General features: G+C 39.7%; 1 protein-coding gene across 1 annotated transcript; it reads left to right on the top strand.

Annotated features, from left to right (window-relative positions):
• Window positions 1-17,119: 17,119 nt before the first annotated feature.
• LOC113006349 (bifunctional protein GlmU-like) lies at window positions 17,120-22,265 on the top strand. The gene is made up of 3 exons (XM_026142267.2): window positions 17,120-17,264; window positions 21,161-21,352; window positions 21,441-22,265. The coding sequence occupies exons 1-3, from the start codon at window positions 17,262-17,264 to the stop codon at window positions 21,699-21,701; spliced, it is 456 nt and encodes a 151-aa protein (XP_025998052.1). The 5' UTR covers window positions 17,120-17,261; the 3' UTR covers window positions 21,702-22,265.
• The last annotated feature ends 494 nt before the right edge of the window (window positions 22,266-22,759 follow it).

Here is a 22,759-nt window from a genome sequence, read left to right as displayed (position 1 = left end):
GATTTAAAGCTTTAAAACATATTTATAACATATTTCAGCATATTTTTTATCTGATATGTAAAAAGCGCAGAGGGTAATTTAAAAAGCAGTCACTCAGATTCTGCAGTGTTCAAAATAAGAAATGATCGGTAAAAGCGCCCATTTCTACCGGCTGCAGAGTTCCATTTGTTTTTTGTTTGCTTCTGTTTCATCGACAGAATAAAAACCCTCTTTAGAAACCCTGATGCTACATGTCTGAGTCCTCTCTGAATGTAACTCTGCTGTATTTCATGTCTGCCTCCCTCAGAGGCATCACTAGACACATCAAAGCCCCGAGGCTGAACTGGAGATGGAAGGAGGCGAGGAAGGGGGGAGGAGGAGGGAGGGAGGGAAGCAGTGCAGGATGCCCACACTTTAATCTTCTTTATCCGCTGATGTGAAGACAGACCGTCCCAAATTCCATTTATAAGAGAAATACTGATGCAAAAAGGCTGAGCGTGTCTTTATACCAGAGTGAACAAATTGGGATGCAAATGCGCAGCCTTTGAACTGTGTAAAGTGGCATAATGGGATGATCCATAAATTATTAATCAGTGTTGGTTTAGAGCTGAGCCCAGAGGATGGCTGACATCACCGCTGCACAAACCCAACAAAGATTATGAAATAAAATAAGTAAAACCTCTGGTGTAGACTATGAAAAAAGGTTGCTTAAAATATTGTTGTGTCCTTATCTTTCAAAGTAAGGCGCCTTGAGGCAGCTGTTGTTGTGAGTTGGCGCTATATAAATTAAGCAGAATTACACTGAACTGAAGATGGACAGATTAAAAAAAGACTTATCTTTAACACGTCTTTTCTTTACTGATTTATGCGTAAAGTTAATGTTTAAGGGTTTGGTGAAACGGTTTTTATTTGAAGGAGTTGCTCATTAATACAAATCTCTAATCTGCCAATCACATGGCAGCAACTCATTTAGGCATGTAGACATGGTGAAGATGACGTGCTGAAGTTCAAAAGGAATAGCAGGGGAAAAGGGTGATTTAAGAACGTGGTGTGGTTGTTGTTGCCAGACAGGCTGCGCTCGTCTACCAGAGTTTTCCCGGATAACCATCTCTAGGGTGTAACTCCATCTCTCTGAGAAATGTTGATGTCAGAGGTCAGAGGAGATGGGCCAGACTATTTCAAGCTGATAGGAAGGCAACCTTAGCTCGAATAAACACTCGTTACAACCAAGGTGTGAAGAAGAGCATCTTTGAATGCACAACACATGGAGCCCCGAAGCTTCTTAGCTGAGAGGGTGCCACTCCTGTCAGCTAAGAACAGGAAACTGAGGCTAGAATTCCCAAGAGAATAAGACTGGAAAAACATTGCTGGGTCTGAAGAGTCTTGATTTCTGGTGCAACCTTCAGATGGTAGAATCAGAATCTGGCATAGACAACATGAAAGGGTTGATCCATCCTGCCTTGCATCACCGGTTCAGGCTGGTGGTGTAATGGTGTGGGGAGAGCCCTTAGTATCATCTGAGCATTGTTTACTTGATCAATAAGGAGTGAAATCTCTGAGCAATGTTTCCAGCACTTTGATGAACCTGTGCCATGAAGAATTAAAGCAGGTCTGAAGACAAAAAGGGAGGGTCCATCCCAAGATGTACCTAATAAAGGAAGGCACAGGAATTCTACTAGTTGACCTTGACATGAGTGAATTTGTGAATCACAATGAATCACATTTCAGTTTATTGCCCTTTTGAGTTGCAAACATATGTTACAGCCCAACTCTGCAGGTGGCTGGATGTATGTGGAGGAGTGTCAAGCTGTGATGCGTCCCGAGTGTGGGAAAGTGTGGACGCTGCTATTTAGTTGGCTTTATGCCAAGTAGTGTTGCTTTAGTTGGCAAAGAGGAACTGCTGTCAACAAGATCAAAGTGGATTATCTTTGACAGCACAAATCTGAAAGCCTGAATTTAGAGGAAAAGGTTTCAATTAGACTCTTTGGTATCCAGGAGCACTGAAATATTTTTTTAGACTAAAACGTTTGCTGAAAATAATCTGAATAAAATTAACATTTTTGGCTCTGTATCATTTTGAGAGGATGGTAAAGAACAGACTTCCTGAGAGAATTATCATCATGAAAGTGGAAAAAGATCCAGATAATTCAGTCACATTTAGCTTCTCAGAGAATAGGGCTTCCGAACTTTATGCTGACCTTAGAGGATAGGTATGGTGTCAGTCTGTCAGTCAGTATGCTGTCCTTTTATTGTGTACCTAAAATAGTTCCTGTATATAGATGTGTCTGTTTAATTAAACTGAAATCAGAAATCCCAATTGTCTCATAAAACTGCCACTTAGGATGATTGCTTGCTAAAACAGATGCATTTCCTGCCCGTCAGCCTTAACACAAAGAAACTGTCTCCAGGTTTCAATAATCTGCTTCTACCTGCCTTCAGAGCACACGGGCCTCTCACATTGTTTGGGAAGCTGGATTAGCAACGCTCTGAGTGACTCTGCATTATTGTGTTGCGTTGTGGAACTCCAACACCGCCTTTCCATGGGGGATCCACGCCACATGCTGTCCAGGCTAGCACGCTAGCTAGCGGGCAGGAGAGCCAGTGTCAAGGCTGATAGGCTGGCAGGCTGCTGGGTCTCAGAGCCAAAGCACACTGCAAAAAATCACCCAGGACTTTAGCAGGATTACATCCAAGCAGTCGCATAATTCTCACTGATGTTTCAGTAAGAAGGCAAAGTTTATTCATATAGCACTTTTCAAGAACAAAAGCTACAAAGGGTATTACAACGTTTTTTCTTCCACTACTGTGATAATTTCCACACACACCAACTCAGCCATTAATCTTAAAAACTTTCTTTTTCCAGGCAGTGGCCCTAAGCCACCTGTGGCAGAGCTGAAGAATTTACTTAGGAGTGACCAGGATTACTAATGTTAGAAATGAATAAATCAGAAGGACAGCTCAGACTGAGATGGTTTGGAGATATGCAGAGGAGGGATAATTAATATACTGAACAACTGATGTTGAATATGGAGCTGCCCGGCAGGAGGAAAAGAGGAAGACTGCAGGGGAGGTTCAGGGATGCAGTAAAAGAGGATATGCAGAGGGTTGGTGTGACCAAGGAGGATGCTAAGAGGGTGAGATGGAGGCAGATGATACGCTGTGATGACCCCTAAAATGAGCATCTAAAAGAAGAAGAGTTTAAAAAAAAACAGTGCTTAAATGTCTTTTCGTGTACACTGATTTCAGGTTTGTTTTCATAAGACCAGACCCATTTGGTGTTTTTATTTTGAAGGAATTTTACTGGTAATAGAGAAAAGACCTCAGATAAACAAAGGAAAGCAAATAGTTTTTGTTTGCTTATTTAGTATTGTTCCCGTTGGTGATATTGTGAAACATCATAAAGTTGCTTTTTATAGTTTATGTTTTCAGTTAATAGCCCAGCTCATAAGCTGTCAATATAAAGATATGAATATACTTCTTCTCACATTATAAAACTGAAGCTGAAGTAGACTATATGGACACGAACAGCAGGCCACCTTCATATTACACCTACAGGAGTTCCTTGGCCAAGGAAACCCATGAAATGAAGCTCCCGGCTGAGAGTTTTCCTGCTGATTTTAATGCCAGAGGAGGTTTGGAGCTCTGCGGATTTTTAAACACTTCGGGCCTCAGCACAGCCCCACTCTGTAACTTTATGTGGTCTGCCATTTTGGGACTGTTGCTGTGGTTCCTAAACGATACCACTGTGCAGTAATATCCCTTACAGCTGATCATGGACTATCTAAACAGGATGAAATTTCATGAACTGAATTGCTGCAATGGTAGCGACCTTTTGAAACACCATACTCATTTTTTGTCATGCTTAATAAGCAGTAATATGCTTTTATAATAATATTATTTTTTTTAAAATTGCAACTAAAAGTAAATGTTTAATTTTTATAGCGTACTAAAAGCCAAATCACTTTAAAAATAAAATAAATTAAAAAGGGGTTCCTAAAACTTCACATGCTTGCACTTTTTAGATAAACTGTAAAAAGCACAACAACAACCTGCTCTCCAACCACAGCTTCAGAGATCGAGGTCTTCCAAAAGCTTGAGAAAAAGGAATGTTTTCAGCTCAGATTTAAAGACACTCACAGCTGATGCTTGTCTGAGGTCTCTTGAGGGATCAATCCAGAATCTTGTTGAAACAACAGCAAAGAGGGAGTGTATGGATGCAGTATATCTGCCACATATGAAGGTGGGAGACCGTTTAAGGCTTTAAACAGAAAAAGTGGCATTTTATCCAAGATTCTGTAATGCACAGAGAGCCAATGCAGATTAATGGGGGCGATTGTGGCTCAAGAGTTGGGAGTTCACCTTGTAATCGGAAGGTTGCCGGTTCGAGCCCCGGCTTGCACAGTCTCGGTCGTTGTGTCCTTGGGCAAGACACTTCACCCGTTGCCTACTGGTGGTGGTCTGAGGGCCCGGTGGCGCAAGTGTCCGGCAGCCTCGCCTCTGTCAGTTCGCCCCAGGGTGGCTGTGGCTACAATGTAGCTTGCCATCACCAGTGTGTGGATGACTGAATGTAGTGTAAAGCGCTTTGGGGTCCATAGGGACTAAGTAAAGCGCTATACAAATACAGGCCATTTACCATTAATGTAATCTCTGTTTTTTGTCACAGTCTGTAATCTGGCTGCAGCATTTTGGACTGACTGTAACAAACAACAGATGACTGACTAACTCCAGCATGCAGTGCATTACAGTAGTCTGGCTTAGATGTAACAAATGCATGCATAACCTTTTCCAGATCTGATGGTGTAAAACAGATTTTAGTCTGGAGATTGTTAAACCACAGTGTTGATTTGTTTGTTGAGTTTCAGAATTGTTTTATAGATTATCCAAAGGCTTTAAAACCTCTGTTTCAATAAAAGGAGTTAAAGAGCCCAAGTTATCCTTCAGCCTATCAGTGGACAGCCAAACAATATGACCTTCTTACAGTTAAAGGAGTGCAAAAAGGACTCCTTTAACTGTAATATTTTATTTGTTGGCACCTTTCTCAAGGTCAGCTTAGAACACAAATTCACAACCAGAACTGTATTTAAAGAGGTTTGAAATCTAGGAATAATATGATTGTAAAACCTATAAAACAAACAGAGTGTAGGGAAAGCTCACCCCTGGGGTGTAAGGATAGGTCTGAAAGATATGGGAGTGCCAAGTTACTGAAGCTGGATGAGAATGGGTATAACATGGTCAGCAGATCCGGGAGGGTTCTGTATCATTTGGCGTCATTTAAGGGGTTCTTTTGAGCCTGTTACAAGTTCAAACAGGAGGTGATGTGCTGTGATGCATAGGTGGAAGTTGGATGAATATGAAATATTTTTTATGTGGAAGATAAAAGAAAGAGCACTGACCAAGGTGACTTCCAAAACATCCAGTTTTCATATCCAAAATGTTGTTCCTTAAGCATGCTCATTGTGGAACAGTGATTTCCAATATTCAAAGGTCCATACAGTTGTAAATCATCTGCATAGCAGCAAAAAGACGTGTTATATTGATGAATAATTTGACCCAAAAGGACCATGAAAAAGAAACAAAAAATAACAGGCCCCAAAATAGACCCCTGTGGAACTCCAGGTTTCATACCTGCATTAATGTGAGGCATTAGCAATCAGAGTTTGTACCACAGGGTTGTCTTTCCTTTCTGAGATATTTCCTTTCCACAGACTAACTTTGAGGTTTCCTTTTCCTTCAAGCAAACACTTTTCTTCTCATCTTCTGGAGCTCAGTACTCAGTTCAGTGCCATTTTCTGATTCTTCACACAGCTTTATGGCTGATGGCGTGACTTTAGCTGTCCAACATTTTTTGCAGTGTGTGTTGTGGTGGCCAGACTCGGAGCAGCTGGTCAGTTAGCAGGCCACATCAGCGTCAGGCCGCCTCACTGATAATGGGATTAGCTTAAGCCAGGCAGCAGGGAAAGCAGAGAAGGATGGAGGGGGGGGGGGGGGGGGGGGGGGGGGCTCGGATGGAGGACAATCGACAATTTCAAATCGTCTGTTTGTGCTCTTTGAAATTCATTGTCACTTTTAAAAATGTATCTTTTTTCTTCTTTTCTTTTATATGGTCTTAGTTGCTAATCTCAAGCCTTATTGAATACATGATGTTTATTTTGTATATTATGGTCCCAATTAGTGTCATAATGCAGGATAAAGCAGGGTATGCATACAGTGTCTTTACCTTTCTAAGTTACTCCTGACTTGCTACATAAGGTTTCATAGCACTCGTCTTGAGGCTTTGAAACCACACTGTGATATCATGGTGTTACATTGAAGGTTTAGAACATAACCTTGTTCATCCTCTTTTTCAGTGTAAATGGGACGATCTTTTGCAAAATTAACATCCTGTTATATTAAATCACCCTGAAACCTTCAAACTGAGACCATTAACTCATCGTTGAGTGTGAATCAAGTAAAGAGAAGAGACTTTTCTCATTGACTTCTATGCAGTCTGACTTTTTTTTGCAACCATAGGAGTCATACCAGTCTTATTTTTTCCTGTTAAAACAAATTTCTTCAGTTAATCTGTCTTGAACAGGGAGTTAAAACAAACAAACAAACAAACTTGTAGCATCCAGCAGTTAATTTTTTTTAAAAGTCATAACCTTTCCATGTTCTCTATAATCGTTCTCTCTGCACTTGGCTAATGAACATATACAATCTGGCAGAAACATGTTAAAAACAACACTTTGTCTCTCAAGTCAAGCCAGTATGAGCTTCTGAGAGGGATATTTTTTGCAGTGCTTGCTCTCTGCCCTTCAGCTCACCTGCAGTGGAGGGCGGTTGAACCACACTGGGCTCTAATAGGCTCACAGCAGCTCCATTATCATAGTCAATCTTGTGCTGTGCTGGCCACAAGCTTTAATGGCTTGGGCCTTTGCCGAGGATAGCGTTAATAGTAGCATCAATACGAAGAGCAATTTTGGTGTGATAGAAAGCCCTGAAGTCGGCGTATTACTTCCTCCCGAACCACCACCGCTACTACCACCAGCAGCAAGAAGCACTACCACATAATTTCACCCTAAAAGCCCCCAGTGCTCCTGCTGAGGGCTGGAGAGGATTGTAGAGGGATTGATCTGTGAGAGTAGATGGATGTGTGAAAGCCTACAGAGGCGTCTATTGATTTCAGGAGGCGTGGAGGATGAATCCAATGATAACAAAAGGTCACCGCTCCTTAATCTCGGTCTTTAATCAGAACAGAGGTCCGTCCAGCAGCTACTGGTCCTCTTCAAAAGAATGTGGAACCTCCTGAAAAATGGGGGTTGGGAGGTTGGGGAATGATTTTTCAGAGGTGTGAGGCCAATAAATTCACAAGGATGGGGGAGAAAGCTGCACACTCGAAATGACAAAGACAGTGCAGATATCAAGTGGAAGAAAGGAAACTGCAGTTTCCATCCTTTTTAAGTAAACAAAAAAGTTATTGCATGGTCAAAAATGCTGTCATCATCAAAAGTAGGGTCTAAATCAATGTTTTACTAATGGTCCATCTTTTAAGAATTGTGTCCATGTGCTTTGGACTTCATATCTAAGGTTTGTTTTTCTTTTACTGTCTATAAATGTCATCAAACTCCAAAAGATTGCAGATAAAAATCAGCCTGTATGTGACATGATGGATACTTTGACATGGGTGACCAGAAGTTCCACAATAATGGTATCTCTGCCCCAGCCTCAAAGTGGTTTGATTGAAATCTGGTGCTTTTTATGTCACATTTTTGGAGCCCTTATAAAAGGGTGTTTTTTGGGGGTTTTGTTTTTTTAAAGGCCAGGCCTTAATATTAAAAAGTACAATTTCAACAGCACATCTCAGTTTTTCAACTTGATTAAGAAATTCTGTTGTAGTAAATGAAAGAAATCTGTCAGAATATCTTTGTTCTTCAATTGTACGAAATAAATGTGTAAAATCAGAAGGTGGTAAAAAAAAACAGGAACGTTTCTGTCATTTAATTGTTTCTTTTTTACTGAATTGCTTTGGTGTAGCATAAAAGGCCATGGGAAAGGTCAGTGGGAAAAATGATAAAACTGATGAATAGACAGAGAAGTTAAATGGTCAAAAGTTCGGATCGGATCAACTCGACATGGTTATATATTTGCTTCGACGTCCACCTTTGTTGTAGCGTTCATGTCTCATACGCCTATGACGACAAGCACGCAAACAAAGTACTACTGAGTTGTTCAGTCAATCCTAGTCGTGTCAATCCGTGGCGAGTCGACCTGAGTAGGTACTATTGGAAAAGCAGCTTATGCCTTCCTTCACATTTTTCCAGTGCCATCCAGTGGGCCAGATTGGAGCTTTGCCAGGCCTATTCTGGCCTCCAGGGCTTATGTTTGACACCCCATCCCTTATAACATCATAGACTTGAAAAACAAAGTTAAATTAGTGGGGTTTTTTTAATTCTGTGGGGCAAGATTTTCTTCTTCTATGACAAACTATGAGCACCATAAATCATACTTTGAACAGTAATACCAGTTTCATTATATATGATGCAGAGGAACAGAAACCAGCTTTGGTACCCTGGATGTTTCTTTCTATTTTCTAATATTTTACTAAAAAAAATTGAAATGGTGTTATTTTGGCAAACTTTCGTGGTTTATATCATCATATAGGGACTCCTCAAAACAAGTTAAATATAAAGGATCTCCTTTTATCTACATTTGTCTTCTAGCCACAATTCTGTATGTGTTACAGTCATTTTCTAACACGGAAATTTGGAGCCCTGGGTGATTGTCTGATAATATTTACTGTGAATTAAAAAGGGGGCATATTTACATTTAACTAACTCTACAGCTTCAGAGTCTGTAAGAAGGAACAAATAGTAGTATAAAGGCTTCTTGCATGGCTTCTTTATATGTGATATTGTAGCTGATTTAAGGCTGTTCGTGTGGGAACGTTTCTCAGCCTCGACTCATTTCATAAGGAATGATCCAGCAGCTCACATAAGACCATAAAAATGGTTAGTTTCAAATAATGCCAGGCAAAAATCGCATTCACATCAAATAAAATCAACCCTGCTAACAGTTCCTCATGTTTGAGACTGTCCACACTTAAAAATATTGAAGTTTTGAAAAAAACATCACTTTGTAAATGTTCTTACTTTACAGAGTCAAATTATCTCTGTGGTCTAATGTTTAAATTGATACTGGTTTAACTTTCTGAGTCTGTGTGCGTTTAGATGTTTTTGTCTGAGCTCCCATTCAGCAGCATGTTGGAATGACATGTACGAACATGTTTGAGCTGCAGGCAGCTGTGTGTGTCAGGTATCACTTGGGAAATGTGTGTATGTGTGAAGTAATTACAGCCACTGTGCAGCACAGTGTGCTACTGACTGTGTGTGTGTTAGCATGACTGAACAGCATCTGCAGACATATGTAAGTCCTTAGATATACGTGCATGTTTAAGTATGTGTGTCTCTTCTTGTATTTAAGTGTATGCACTGGGGTCTGTTTTTTATTCGTATAGCCTAATATTAAAAAACTTTAGCACAAAGAGCATTAACATCTGTTCAGACTATCAGTTCAGACAAAAAAAATAGACAGAAATGATCTTAAAAAAGGCTGAATACCAGCACAGACAGAAATATTCTCTACTAATGCTGAATTTAACATTTCCAACTGTCTGCGTTTAAGAGAAACATAAATATATCACTCTGTGTACTTACTAAGGCTACGTCCACACTAATCAGTTTTCGTTTGAAAGCGCATTGTTTTGGCCTCCCTTCCACACTGAGGCTACGTCCACAGGTACCCGGGTATTTTTGAAAACGCAGATTTTTCTATGCGTTTGCGCCTTTCGTCCACACGTAAACGGCGTTTTTGGTCACTGAAAACGGAGATTTTTAAAAACTCCTCCCAGGGTGGATATTTTTGAAAACTCAGTTTTTGCGTTTACGTGTGGACGAAAAAAATGGAGAAAACACAGCGTCAAAGGTGTGCGCCTTTTTTGACGTCACACTGTGCGCCAGGTTATTGTTTCGGTGAATGAATTTCTACAATGGCAGACTTACACAAAATACCATTACTGTTAATTTTACTCTCTGCAGTGTTTAAATGCTTACATATACACACAGTTACTGTCCCTCCACACATAGGACTCAGTTCTGCTTCTATGCGCCATCTTTGTTTACTCTTTCCCACCCAGGCTGACTTCTGATGGGCCAACATTTCTACACGGATAGGAATATCGTGCCACCTGCTGCTTTGGCATGTTCCTAGCAGCGTTTTCCTTCGTTTTTGGCTTTTACGTGTCGACTGGGTTTTTAAAAAAACGGAAAATCTCTGTTTTCAAAAATACCCGTGTACGTGTGGACGTAGCCAGAGATGGTGTTTTCCTCAAGGAAAAACGTGTTTTGAAAACGTGCTCGAAAACGCATACATTTCAAAACGAAGCCGCCCCGTCGCAGTGTCGACACTCGAAAACGTAGACTTTCTAAAACGACGACGCATTTTAGTCATGTGATGCAGTCATGTGACCAATTAAACATTGGTGCATTATACAGCAGTTGTTTTGATTGCTCTCAATTTTGACAGCCCTAAAAAAGATGAATATCAGTCTGTACATGCTCCAGATAGCTATTCTTTAAATTATTTAATTCTCACTCGCTTTTGCGTATGCGCAGGACTAGAACATAAGCGTTTTGGGCCGTTTCTATGTGGACGCACAACTCTGTGAAAACGACTGAAAACACTAGTGTGGACGCGGAGCATTTTCAGACAAAAACGCCATTTTCAAATCTATCCGGGCTAGTGTGGACGTAGCCTTAATGCCTCATTACTTTGCTTTTACACACACTGATGGTAAAATTCTGGTTCTTGTGAGTTGCCTTCAAGCTTAATTTTGCTTGAATATATATTCTGAAGGTTTAAGGTTGTTAAACTTGGCTTGTTGGCTAATTGCAAAGTTAAACACATCAATAAATGGTATTCATCTTTCCATATCCCAGTGCAGCCCTCAATGAATTTGACTGCTGATGTGCAGTAATATGAGTTACTTATTGTACATCTCACCTTCAGCACTGTTTTATGTAAGATGGCGACCTCTCTGACTCTGTGATAGGGTGACAGCAGAGCAGCGTTTGACCTTGAAATTATTGGACTGCTCCTTTTAATTAGAGAATTGGGATGCAATGTGACATCATGGTAAAAAGTTAACGACTGAGGACGAACTGTGCCAGTATGAGCTGAATTAACAAGAAGCAGCAGGGGGGACCAAGTGTGGCCAAAAGCTCTAATGAGCTCGTTGAATAAACTCCAACATCATTAAGGGCGTCTGCGTCTGTGTGTGTCTGTGTGTGTGTGTTTGGAGGGGAAATATGTTTCTCTGACCTTTGGAGCTTCACACATGTTCTGGCTTGGTATGATGGCAAAATGTGAAATAGTATAAGGAAGAAATGAACTTTATTTTTGTGTGATCATAGAAAGAAACTGTCCTGTTTTCTCATGACTGTCAGCGGCTTGTATGTTGTTGAGATTCTTCAAAGAGTTCTGAAAATGTGACAGCAGTTGAATTTTAACCTGATGGTCTTTACCATGATGTTGTGTTTCTGTTGATTTATTTTGTAATCTATGGTCTCTTTACACTGTGGTGACTTTTACTTCCTGTCTTGGTTCCTGTGCTGATCACATGCTTCATGCTGTGGTGTGTCACCACCAGCCAGAAGTGGGCTTCATGCTTTAACTCCATTAAATCGACACTGTTGATATGTCATAACTACAAACTCTTCTGAAACGCTACGGTGTTCTTGATTGATGACAGTGACGGGCCTGATTAGTTCCTTTGTCTGACACAGAATGCATCAAAATTAAGTTAGACATGTATAGACTGCGTTGCAGGCTCTGCATAAACCCAGAAGTCCAAATTAAACTTTTGATTGATCATAATTTTCAAATAAACATGATTTTTCCCCAATAAGACCTAACCTTAGCGACTGAACTCGTAAAATTGTCAGAAAAAGGTTGACTGAGGTCGTTATAGAGGGAAAATGTTTGCAGGCACAGTTATATCCCCCTGCTGGTCATTAGACAGAATGAAGCTTTAACCTCCTAAGACCCGAACTCTTCCACGGCATGCATTTTTAATTTCTCTTTGATATTTGGGCTGATTGGGTCCCAATGAATGTAAAAACAAAGAATTACCAGATTTTTTTTTTACCCTATTTTTGTTTTTATGAAAAACGAGAGCCACATATGAGGATATTCGTTTAAAATTTTGATAGAACAGTAGCAGTATAATGTCCTCGTAAGTGGATATCAGGCCCTTGTAGAGCAAAATTGAGTATTTTGGTCTAAATAACCCAAAATGTGATGTCCACATATGTGGATGCCAGGTCCTAGGCGGTTAAGGCACTTTTGCATTGGCTTCATTTTTCCTGATTCAGAATTATGTTCAACTTGTATACTTCCAATGGTGAAAGCAAATGACTGCGTATCCTTGAGCCTGGTTCTGTTGGAGACAACTTCCAGTTAAAAGGGAGTTTTTTATTCCCACTGTCTCCAAGTGATCCTCATAGGGGACCATCTCATTTTTGATGTTCTCTCTCTTATATATAATAATAGTGAGATAATAATAGAGAGTGTCTTGAGATGATGCTTTTTTTGAACGGTTGCTGAATATAAAATCATTTTATTGAACTGAATCAGGTTTACAGTCGATGGAATGACAGTATGATGGTATCTGGACTGAAGCACTGCACAGAACATGTTTATGATATTATGATGAACACAGAGTTGTACCTTCATTAGTAGACTGAGCTGCAGCAGGGGCTGCTGGGAGTTTGACAGCTCTGTGGTGTGTGTGTGTTTGTGTGTGTGTGTGTGTGTGTGGTGGGCAAAGTGGTTAAGGCTGAGGCAGCAGGGGCTGCTGGGAGCTGCTGGTGCTGTGGAACGATGCCTGAGCCGTCAGTAGCGCTCCTCCACTTCTTCTGCATCGGACACAAGCTGACCCCCACCCCCCAGCACACACCCTCGTTACACACACACACTCTCTACATACACACACAGGCCAGGCCAGCCGTGCCTTTGTCTGCCGTGTCCACATGCATCTGTCATGCATGGCAGCGTTGTCAGTGACAGTCTGCCATTGTTGCCCTAAACCTCCTCCATTCACCCCCTCCTTCAGCAGGAGACGCAGCCTCAGTTTGGGGTAATTGCTGGTCCTAATTAGTTCACACACACGGACACACACAGACACACACATACACACTCCTGTAAACACACACATATTTGCCAAAAATACTGATTTAATGCCCAAATCCTATTAAAGGGAAGCTTCGGCAAAACAATGAAAAGTTGAGTTTTGTGAAGCTCCATTGTTGCTCTCTAAAGAGAAGGTTTATCTCTTAATTCTGTGTCTAAGAGTGCAGTTGTGAAAAGCACAAACAGCCACCGAACCGGCAGCTATTCAGACTTTTGCTCTAAAGAGGGCAGTGCATGATTCAAATAAACAAAGCAGCAGTTTGAAGGAATTTTTGCTGATCTTTTCTGAAGAAATACCAACACTGTTCTTTGTTTTAACGATAAAACCCAGTCTGTAGAGATGTTTGCAGTTTGGTTCACTAGTGCAGTTTAAAACTTTGTTATCAAAGCTGATAAAAAGGCCTGATGGGTTTAGCTACTCATACACTGCTGGGTAGCTTCAGCTATAATACCACAACATCCTGCATTTGTCAGTTTATATTATAAAATCTGCAAAATAGGAAGTACAGGTTTGATATAAGTGGTATCTATCTATCTATCTATCTATCTATCTATCTATCTATCTATCTATCTATCTATCTATCTATCTATCTATCTATCTATCTATCTATCTATCTATCTATCTATCTATCTATCTATCTATCTATCTATCTATCTATCTATCTATCTATCTATCTATAAAGCTACTTTTGACTGATTTTGCATCATATGCTGAACAAGTGAATAAATTAAAGGGGAGAAATGACTCCACAGATTGTCCTGCTCTGACCTCATACTCATTATGTTGCTCTGTATGCTGCAGGTTGTTGCCATGGACGCTGTAACCTGATAGTAATCACGCCCTCGCAGGGGGAATTTACATGTGAGCACCTCTACTTGAAATAATCGCCCGAGCGTGGCCTCATTGGCTCCCAGGGGTCCCGACACAGCCCTGATTTAATCTGCTCATTATTACACGGAAAATTCAGACAAAATACATCCGTGGATTTATCCCTGTGATTTGCATTCTCCCCCCCTTTTTTGAAAAATACACAGTTCGTGTGTTTGTAATCTCGTAATCACTGTGTGCAGTTTGAGAGCTAGAAAATCATTGTGGAGGTATTTCAGTTGCTATAGTTTGATCAGCTCTGGTCATCCCTGCTCAAATATTAATAAAAGTGTTTTTCACTTGTCTTCTGTTGCTCTTTTGCTCCTTTTGTGGCTTTTTAATAAAGATCAACAGAATCTGAGCTTTCTTTCGCCCCAGATTGCTCTTTTTGACACATTTGCACTAAATCAGATCCATAACACATTCAGCTGAGTCTCAAAGATCTTTTTTCAGTTCCAGTTCATATCCTTTTTTGGGGTCACTCTTTGTTTGCCCCTCGTCTCTCGCACAATGTGCCTCGTTTTGTCTGGCTGTAATTTTTGAAAGGCAACACTTCAGCTCCTAAAGTCTGGCTTTTACTGACAGCCTGTGAATAAAGCAGATCCTGGTGTCATGGCCTCGGAGGTTTTCTGTGAACGTCTTTGTGTTTCTGTTTTCTTGTTACTTCCGCCACGAGGTTGTGTTTTTTGTAGTGCTGCTTGTGTGTTGCTCTGTCTGTAAACACGATAAAAGTGTTCTGAATAAATGGGGTGTAGAAAAGGGCCACAGTAACAGTCCATGAAAATTTGCCTTACATTCACCATCTTCAAGGTCAACTTTGACTTTGATTTATTGGTAGAAAACTAGCAAAAAGCTTTATAACTCAGAAAGTGTGCTGTGCTGTGTGCTAAACAAAGTACATATGTACTATATCCACATGAATATAAATGTTGTTGTAGTGTGTAAAGTCATGAGTTCTATTTCTTGAGTATTTGATTCCTATTTTATTTTACTTTAAAGTCTATCCTAGTCACGGTGTTTTGGTTCCTGTTTAACTTTATTATTGTTCACATGATAATAAAGTTTTGTGTGTTTCCCTCGCGCACCGCTCCACACGCTGTTCTTCTGTGCTCCCCTGTGTCTTTGGTCGGTCATTTCCTCTTTTACTTAGGAAGTTTTCACTTATGTCTTAATTTGAGTTTTGCGTCCTCCGTCTCTGATTGTCTTCACTTGTGATGATTACGTGTATCCATCCGTGTCAGCGGTGTTAATTTGTGGGCTGTGTATAGTCTTGTCCTCCCTTTGTTAAGGAATACGTCCTCTAGTTGGCTTCCCGTACTTTTTGTATATACCCTTTCATACAAATTCTGGTAACCCTGAGTATAAGACACAACTTGCCTAGCACGACCAAATACAGGGACAGAATCAAAACTGTCATGAAGTTTGCACATTTTATCATTATGTGCTCCAGCAAACAGTCAGTCAGGACACACACGTTAAAATAAAATTGCATAGAGCCTAATAGGATCAGTGAGGATTAAACTCTGATCTCATTTTTCTTTAAAAAATCTGTCACCAGTTTAAATTGCCCAGCAGCATCCTTCATCCAGTCTGTTGTAGAAAGCTCAGCTAGCAGCTGCAGTTACACCTACACTGAGTATTGCCTTGAGCATCTCCACACATGCCGCTTTTATAAAGAAAAACAATATTTATGTGTGTCTTTTCAGTGCAAAGAGTTAAAGGTATTCAGATTATCCTGTGTCTGCAGCAATGTGGGAGTCTCTGTGGAGTCATTTCACAAACTCCAGCGCCATCTAGAGGTACAGACGAGAAAGTTCCACATATAAGATTTCTAAACAGAGAGAGTTCGGACATGCTCGGGTTTATGAGTGGAAAATAATAAAGTAAATAAAGGATTAAAAAAAACATACTCAAAGCAGATCATACAGCATGAAGTTAAATATATATATACTGACATATGACGCGTACAATATTTCTGTTTTATTTTTTAAATTTATTTTTTATTTTGGTCCACTCAAGATGTATAAATAGCCATGACTCTGATTCAGGTGTATTAATGTGGACAGGCTGATAACGAGACAGTGGAAAAATAAAAACAGAGTCAGAGTAATTACAGAAATATGAATATGTGGATTTTATTTTATTTTTAAAACCTGATGGGGTTTTTTTTAGTTACAATCACACACAGATGATGATGTTTTTCTGGTCTGCTTTTTAATTTTAAATTTAATAATAGTTTAATAATTAAGTTATTCTGCATATGCATGTTTATCAGGATGGCCAACGCTGGATTTTGTTTCTCCATCAAGAAAATGACACTATTAGTGCTGGGACTTTTTAATTCAGTGCAAAACACATTTATTAGACCACCTGTCATTAAAAGACAGCTTTACAAATATTTTACAGATCTGTCAAAAGCATTTTTAAAACAAGCACTCCCCCAAAACAAACCATGTGTCATTTATTAGGTAAATGAAAAATTGAAATCGTGTTTTTATACCCATATTTGAGCCACAGTCTCAGAAACCTAACATCCAACCACTAAAACTGGTTTTCTCATTAGGAATTCAAGTAATTAAATGTAATCTGGCATCTTAATGAAATAAATAATAATGTGTTTTATTTTTTTCTGCCTTTTTGTTAAACAGTAAATTTGAAAATCCATAGATAACAAAGATAATTATATTTGAGCATTAAAAATGCAATTTCGATTGCAGAGCTTTTGCGTACTGGTGAATTAACCATTAGAGAAATATAAAATCTTTTTTGGTACTTACCAATACTTTTTACAATTTAAATACAACTTAGGAAAGTTTTGGCATAGACCTCGTAATAAATTCGTTAAGCATTGCATAGCTTATATCTTATATTTTGAGTTCAGAATTGGGGTTTCTCTTTTATTGTGTGCATTTATTTATCTGTTTATTTTTGTTCTTTTAGCTTCTCTCATTTCATTTGCATCACCGTCATTATTTTCACCATGCAGAGCTTCATATTCTCCAGCAGGTAGCGGTCAAAGACAAGAAAAATAAAACCCTAACTCCACACTCAGCAGGAAGTGAGACGTTTGGAAGGTTTCTCTGGCTGCTGAGCATGCTCAGTTCAGTCCACAGCGTAATGGCCCTGCGTGTGTGTGGCTTTAAGTGTTTACCTGAACTTTAGTCCCTCAGGATCCTCAGCGCAGTGCAGAATGGTAAGTTTCTTCTACTTCATCACCTTTGGTTCCTTTTAAAACTGCAGATACATGTGAATTTCTTTAAATGTCCCCGACAGGTTTGTTTCTGTCTTCCTCCAAAAATATAAAGTTAAAAACAAAATTACACCAGCTCCTTATTTTGTAAAAGAAAAGATACTTGTCTACGTTATTTTGTGGCTCACACAGCAGCTGCAGACATTCAGCTCAGCCTAAAAACTTCTCATGACCCTCTGATGAGCTCTGCCAGCCACAGTCATAGTCCTAAGGTATAAAAACCAGACCCTGTTGGTCTTTTTTTGTTTGTGAACAACCAAGTGAAACGTTATCAGAACCTACTCTGCCTCACTATTATCAAGGTATTTGATGATATTTATAACCTGGCTTTATGACTGCTGGCTCTCCTGGCTGTTTGGTACTCCTAGAAAAGATATGAGTTCAGTCAAGACCACTGTAGTCAAAAGATTTTTCTGTCTACCTGCACCAATGGAGATGCTGGGATGGCGGTGTGTTGCAAAGCGGCTTGCAAAATTGCAGCAAATGTGAGTGCGTCGCTCAACATTGTCACCATTTCAAACAAATGTAAAATTAATGTATATAAAGGATCATACTCACTATAAATCGCCTTGAGGCAATTATTCTTTTGATTTGGTGCTATATAAATACAATTTAAGTAAGTAGTAGGACATTACTATAATAGTCATTTCATTTGTTTTTATTGTGTTTTTATTTTAAGAATTTTATAACATTTATTTAAAAAATTGTTTTAAATTGTTCTAAAAGAGGCAGCTGTTCAGCTCTAAATCTGACTACGGGTAGAATTAGCTTTTTGCTTTTGTTTCTGTGAATGGAAGAAGTTTCCTCGTTTCTGTGAGGCTTTCCTCTCCTGTGCCAGAATCAGTTTATCAGCACGCTGCTGAGGCCAGTTCTGCTTTGTAGCCTTCTGAGAACTAAAGTTTTAAAACCAAATGTTACCCAGAAGTTAGAGTAATGTGTGTGAGAGGAAAATCACAACCTGTGAATCACTGGTATGTTTCTTACCCCTGTCATAGATGTCACACCGCTGACATTAGTGATTCCAAATTTAGGACCGGCAACTTGAAACCATAAAATATTAAGTCTGCGTACAGGGTCTGTTTTTTTTGTTTTGTTTTTTAACTGCTTACCACATGTAAAGATCCTGTCATTGATCTCTGCTGCAAAACCACATATAAAGTGATGCCAAAGTTTTACCGACTTTACATCAAAATGGAAGAAGCCACCGTGACGTCAGTCACCCACAGTCGTTTGTGAGCCAGAGGTGACTGAAGTAATGTGAGATGGTTGAGTGTTAAATTATCAGCTACAGTACACCCTAGCTAATTTACCATTTGGTAAGTTATCAGCTGTGTTTGTGCAGCACACATGTTCATAGGTTCTAAGTAATAAAAACTCCAATTTCAGACAGTTTCATTAAATTTGTTTTAAAAAGGCACAAAAACCACAAACATGGTGGAAAAGTCCAGTTCAGTGATACGATTAGTGAGACAGGTGAACTTTAAGCCTTGCCATTATTCGAATAAAAATAAATAAATAAACTTCCAGTAAAAAGTGTGTGAAGGAGACTTTTCATAGAGGCCAAAGTAGAATTTATATCAGGCTGTAAACATGTTTATTGCTACTGTAATGTTGGACATTTGAACATGGGAGGCTGGGATTGGCTCAGTTTTGGAGCGTCACGTAAAAATTAGATTTTTCAGTAAAAAAAAAAAAACTAAAACATTTTGTTAAAATTCAAAACAGAGGAAAAAAACAAGAGTGAAAGGTTATTCAGATAAATACACATAACAGTCTGAAAGCAGTTTATTAGAGTGTTTTTAATCTGCAGATTTGTGTTCAGGGACAGGACACATGGGCAAGCCAAGACCATAGTTTGAACGCCACATTGTAATTAATTTTTACATTTACAGTCAGAGCATGATTTCTACTCTTCTTTCAGGGTGGATTTATCTTAGTTTTTACTTATTTTTGTATTCTGAAACAACTGGGGTTAAATCTCTTGTGCGTGCGTGCGTGCGTGTGTGTGTGTGTGTGTGTGTGTGTGTGTGTGTGTGTGTGTGTGTGTGTGTGTGTGTGGAGATACTGGACACGAGTTATCTGAATATTTAGTGTTTTCTTTCTGGGGTAAATGGATCAGTGCATCAACATTATATTTAGCAACATATCACATCTTTGTTTTGTTCAAAATGTATTTATGCCCACGAAACTCAAGTTTATTTATAAAGCACAAATAACCAGATAAAGTGCTGCACAAATATGTGGAAAAATATTATTACTAATAAGTCAGCCATTGTTTACTTAAGATAAAATATGTAATTAATAAGTTTCAGCACACGCTTGATTAAAAGTCAACAGATATGTAATAGTCTATCTGTAAACTGCGATACAGCAACTCCCTGCTGGACTTTAACCTTTTATCAACCACCAGGTTACCATTGAACTGGTAGGGTTTTTGTAAGGTTCAAATCTAACCCATTCTAGCCATGCCCTTAACTTCCAAAATCCTTAAGCAGTATTCTGATTGATGAGTTATTAAAAAAGAAAACCTCCCATAAAAATTTTGTGAAGGAGGAAACCATCCACAGAGGCCAAAGTAGAATTTTATAGCGTGCTGTAAACGTGTTTATTGCTACTGTAAAGTTGGACATTTTAACATGGGAGTTTGTGGGGCTTGACTCAGCTTTAGAGCATCAAGTGGACGATGATGCTCCAAAACGTAATGAAAAAAGTTTAACTAAAATTGAAAAGGCAGAAAATAAGTGGAAAAGTGATTCACGTGTATACATTTAACAATCTAATGACAGTTGATAAGAACGTTTTCCTTCCCCTGAAAGAGACGCCACAGAGACACTGAGACAACAAAGGTTAGCTTTAGGAAAATGTGCATTTAAAAAAAACCAAACATGCATATACCTGACATTTTACTCATGATTTGTTTTGTCTTTTTAATCGCATATTTGTTTCTAAGTGATGTTGTTCTGTTTTCATGAATGTACATGTACAACATTTATAAAGAAACAGAACTGGTGGATGGATTGAGGCCTCTCCACATACGAGAGGTGCAGATGACAATATACATCGATTCATATGAATTCTGAAATATCTGTTTGAGAAGTATGAAGAAAACCATTTGAGAGCAGTGCCAGTGATGCAGACCCAGTTTTGTAGTCTGCTAATAAGAGTAGCATGATAAATGTTGAAAAGGCTAAAATAAATACTATAAAATGTAAAGCTGCTGTCACTCCACACATAAATACTGACATTTCAGTTGACTGAGTGGCTTCAACATTTTACAGCAGCTTGTCCTCAAACTGGAGTTTCTCCTGCTCTTAAAACAAAATCAAATCCTACCTTCTGTTAAAGCTCGAGACGGCTGCTTGTTCGCTGTCTGGCTCGTCAACATGTCGGGTAAATAAACGTAAAGTAATGTGATGTGTGCTCCACCTCCTCTGCCTGTTTTCTTAAAAAAGGCTCTTTGTAAAGCTGCTCCATTAATGTTGGCTGCACGTGACGCCCTCTTTCACCCCCGCAGAGGTCAGAGGTCAGCCTGGTGTTTGGATAAGCACACTGATCCTGTTAAAGATCTGAATGGACCACACACACACACACACACACACACACACACACACACAGACCAACAAAAGAGATATTTTTTGTCCACTCTGGAATAACGCACAATTCTGTTGTTGTTGTTGTTGTTTTTTAATCAATTTTTTATTCATTTATTTGAAGTCTGAGTTTGAGTTGTAGAACATAAATAAAACAGGACATGAGAAAAGACCTAATAAATTAATTCCCCTTTTTTTTAAATGAAGGAAGATGAAAACCACAGAAATAATTCTGTCTTTATCTCCCAGAGTTCAGCAGGAGCAGGATCGGCCCTCCAGGTCCATGCGATCAGGGTCCGCCCGGGTCAGGAGCTGCTGGGAACTCTGCAGGCTTTCGTGGAGGTGAAGCGTCTCCGAGCGCCGTTCATAGTCACGTGTGTTGGCAGCCTCACCAAGGCGACGCTGCGGCTGGCGAATGCCACGGCAACAAAAACAAACGAGGTAGTCGAGGCAGCGTGTTGGGTTGTATTTATAGAGCTCTGAGACACGTGGGCTCGTCATGATGTCAGCTTTTAAACTTTTCCTTCAGGTGGTGCACCTCAGTGGGCCCTTTGAGATCGTCTCCCTGGTGGGCACTCTTAACCCAGACGCCCACATTCACATCAGCCTCTCAGACTTCGAGGGCAAGACAGTGGGAGGTCATGTGCTGGGAGATCTGGAGGTGTTCACCACAGCTGAGGTGGTCATTGGTGAAGCGGTAGACCTGGAGTTCACCAGAGAGATGGATGAGCAAACGGGTTTCCCCGAGCTCGTGGTTCAACCACGACCACAGACCAACCAGTCAGCCTGAATGAAAATTACAGGAATCGTTCATCTTTACATTTAATATCTAGTCTGTGAATCTGAGAGATTAATTAAAAACTTATCAGCAATATTTGAGCCGCAGCATTTACACCTGCAGGGCAGCTAACAGAACATCGATCAGCTCCACACAACAATCGTCCCTCAAGAATCTGTCTGTACCCAACACATGACACATCGGACTTACATCATGTGCTTTTATGTAAATCCCAAAAGTTGATTCTATTCATCCGGATGTCCAGATAATTTACTTACCTGGATGATTGAGCATACATCAAGACAGGTCTTACGTAGGCTTTTCATTGTCCACAAAGCAAAACTGTGGGACTGGTGAAGCTTCATCATGAGCTATCCTTGAAGCTAACTCTGAGATTAACACTGTGCTGAGAAACTCAGTCAAAGCTTCATGTTGAACTAGAAGAATGTGACATTAACTAAACTTTCTTCCAAATCTAGCAGAAATAGTCTCAATAAATACTGACTGTTAAATTACTGCAAAGATGCAATGAGATGACTTTGTTGAAAGAGCACCATTAAAGGCTTAAATCCTGAACAATGCTTGAAAGGAATTTTTGCATTGTATATATCATTTAAGGTATTTTTGCAGGTTTTCATCTCAGTTTACTGGAGTTGATGGTGCACATATAAACAAGGTTAAAAGTTGATGTAAGTTAAACGAGTTTAAAGTTGTTGTTCTGCACAGAGATGGCTGAAGGGATCATTTGTAAAATACTCAGCAGGCATTTCAAAATTGTTTGTTTTGTGCTCAAATAATTTAAAAAAATGCAAACCCTAGCAGTTTGGTTAGCGTCGGGACAGAGGAGCGATCATTTCTCCTGCACGCTTGTGCTCTGCAGTCTTTACAGTAGCTGCTCCGCTTCCAGGAGAAAGAGGCGGGGCACATTAAAGTCGAGCTACAAAGGGTCCCCGCTGCAGCTTTGTGCTTTTGTTTGTCCGCGTCAGCGCAGCATGGTGGCCAAAAAAGCGTTGGTGGTCTGCCCCTGTGCCCCCGCCCCCAAGGGGGGCAGGGGGCCGTTTAACACATCC

This window comes from Astatotilapia calliptera, chromosome 15 (assembly GCF_964374335.1).
Source record: "Astatotilapia calliptera chromosome 15, fAstCal68.1, whole genome shotgun sequence".
Taxonomy (NCBI): domain Eukaryota; kingdom Metazoa; phylum Chordata; class Actinopteri; order Cichliformes; family Cichlidae; genus Astatotilapia; species Astatotilapia calliptera.
Note: the sequence above shows the minus strand (reverse complement) of the source record. Positions and strands in the feature narration are given on the sequence as shown.